This window comes from Apaloderma vittatum, unplaced genomic scaffold (genome assembly GCF_000703405.1).
Source record: "Apaloderma vittatum isolate BGI_N311 unplaced genomic scaffold, ASM70340v1 scaffold29039, whole genome shotgun sequence".
Classification (NCBI taxonomy): Eukaryota; Metazoa; Chordata; class Aves; order Trogoniformes; family Trogonidae; genus Apaloderma; species Apaloderma vittatum.
The window spans coordinates 4671-4925 of NW_009733957.1; the positions used below are offsets into that span (position 1 = coordinate 4671).

Below are 255 nucleotides of genomic sequence, written 5' to 3' on the forward strand. Positions count from 1 at the left end.
ATGAAATTTCGGGAGGAGAGGAACCTGCTGGGACTCGGCCTGAGCACCGGCTTCCATGACCGCTACTTCATCCTCAACCACACCTGCCTGCGCCTCTACAAGGAAGTCAGGGTGAGCCCTGCCTGCTCCCCGCCTGCACTGAGGGCAGCGATGGGGCTGGCATTGCACGGGAATTACAGGCAGCTATGGGGCTGGCATTGCATGGGAATTACAGGCAGCTATGGGGCTGGCATTGCACAGGGATTACAGGGAGGC

General features: G+C 60.0%; 1 protein-coding gene across 1 annotated transcript in view; it reads left to right on the plus strand.

Annotated features, from left to right (window-relative positions):
• Positions 1-255, plus strand: part of ARAP1 (ArfGAP with RhoGAP domain, ankyrin repeat and PH domain 1) — a gene marked incomplete at both ends in the record, with an annotated part of 8733 nt that overhangs the window by 4667 nt on the left and 3811 nt on the right. The window contains one exon of the mRNA XM_009876094.1: positions 5-111. Coding sequence (XP_009874396.1) covers positions 5-111 — 107 coding nt within the window. The remainder of the gene's footprint in view (positions 1-4; positions 112-255) is intronic.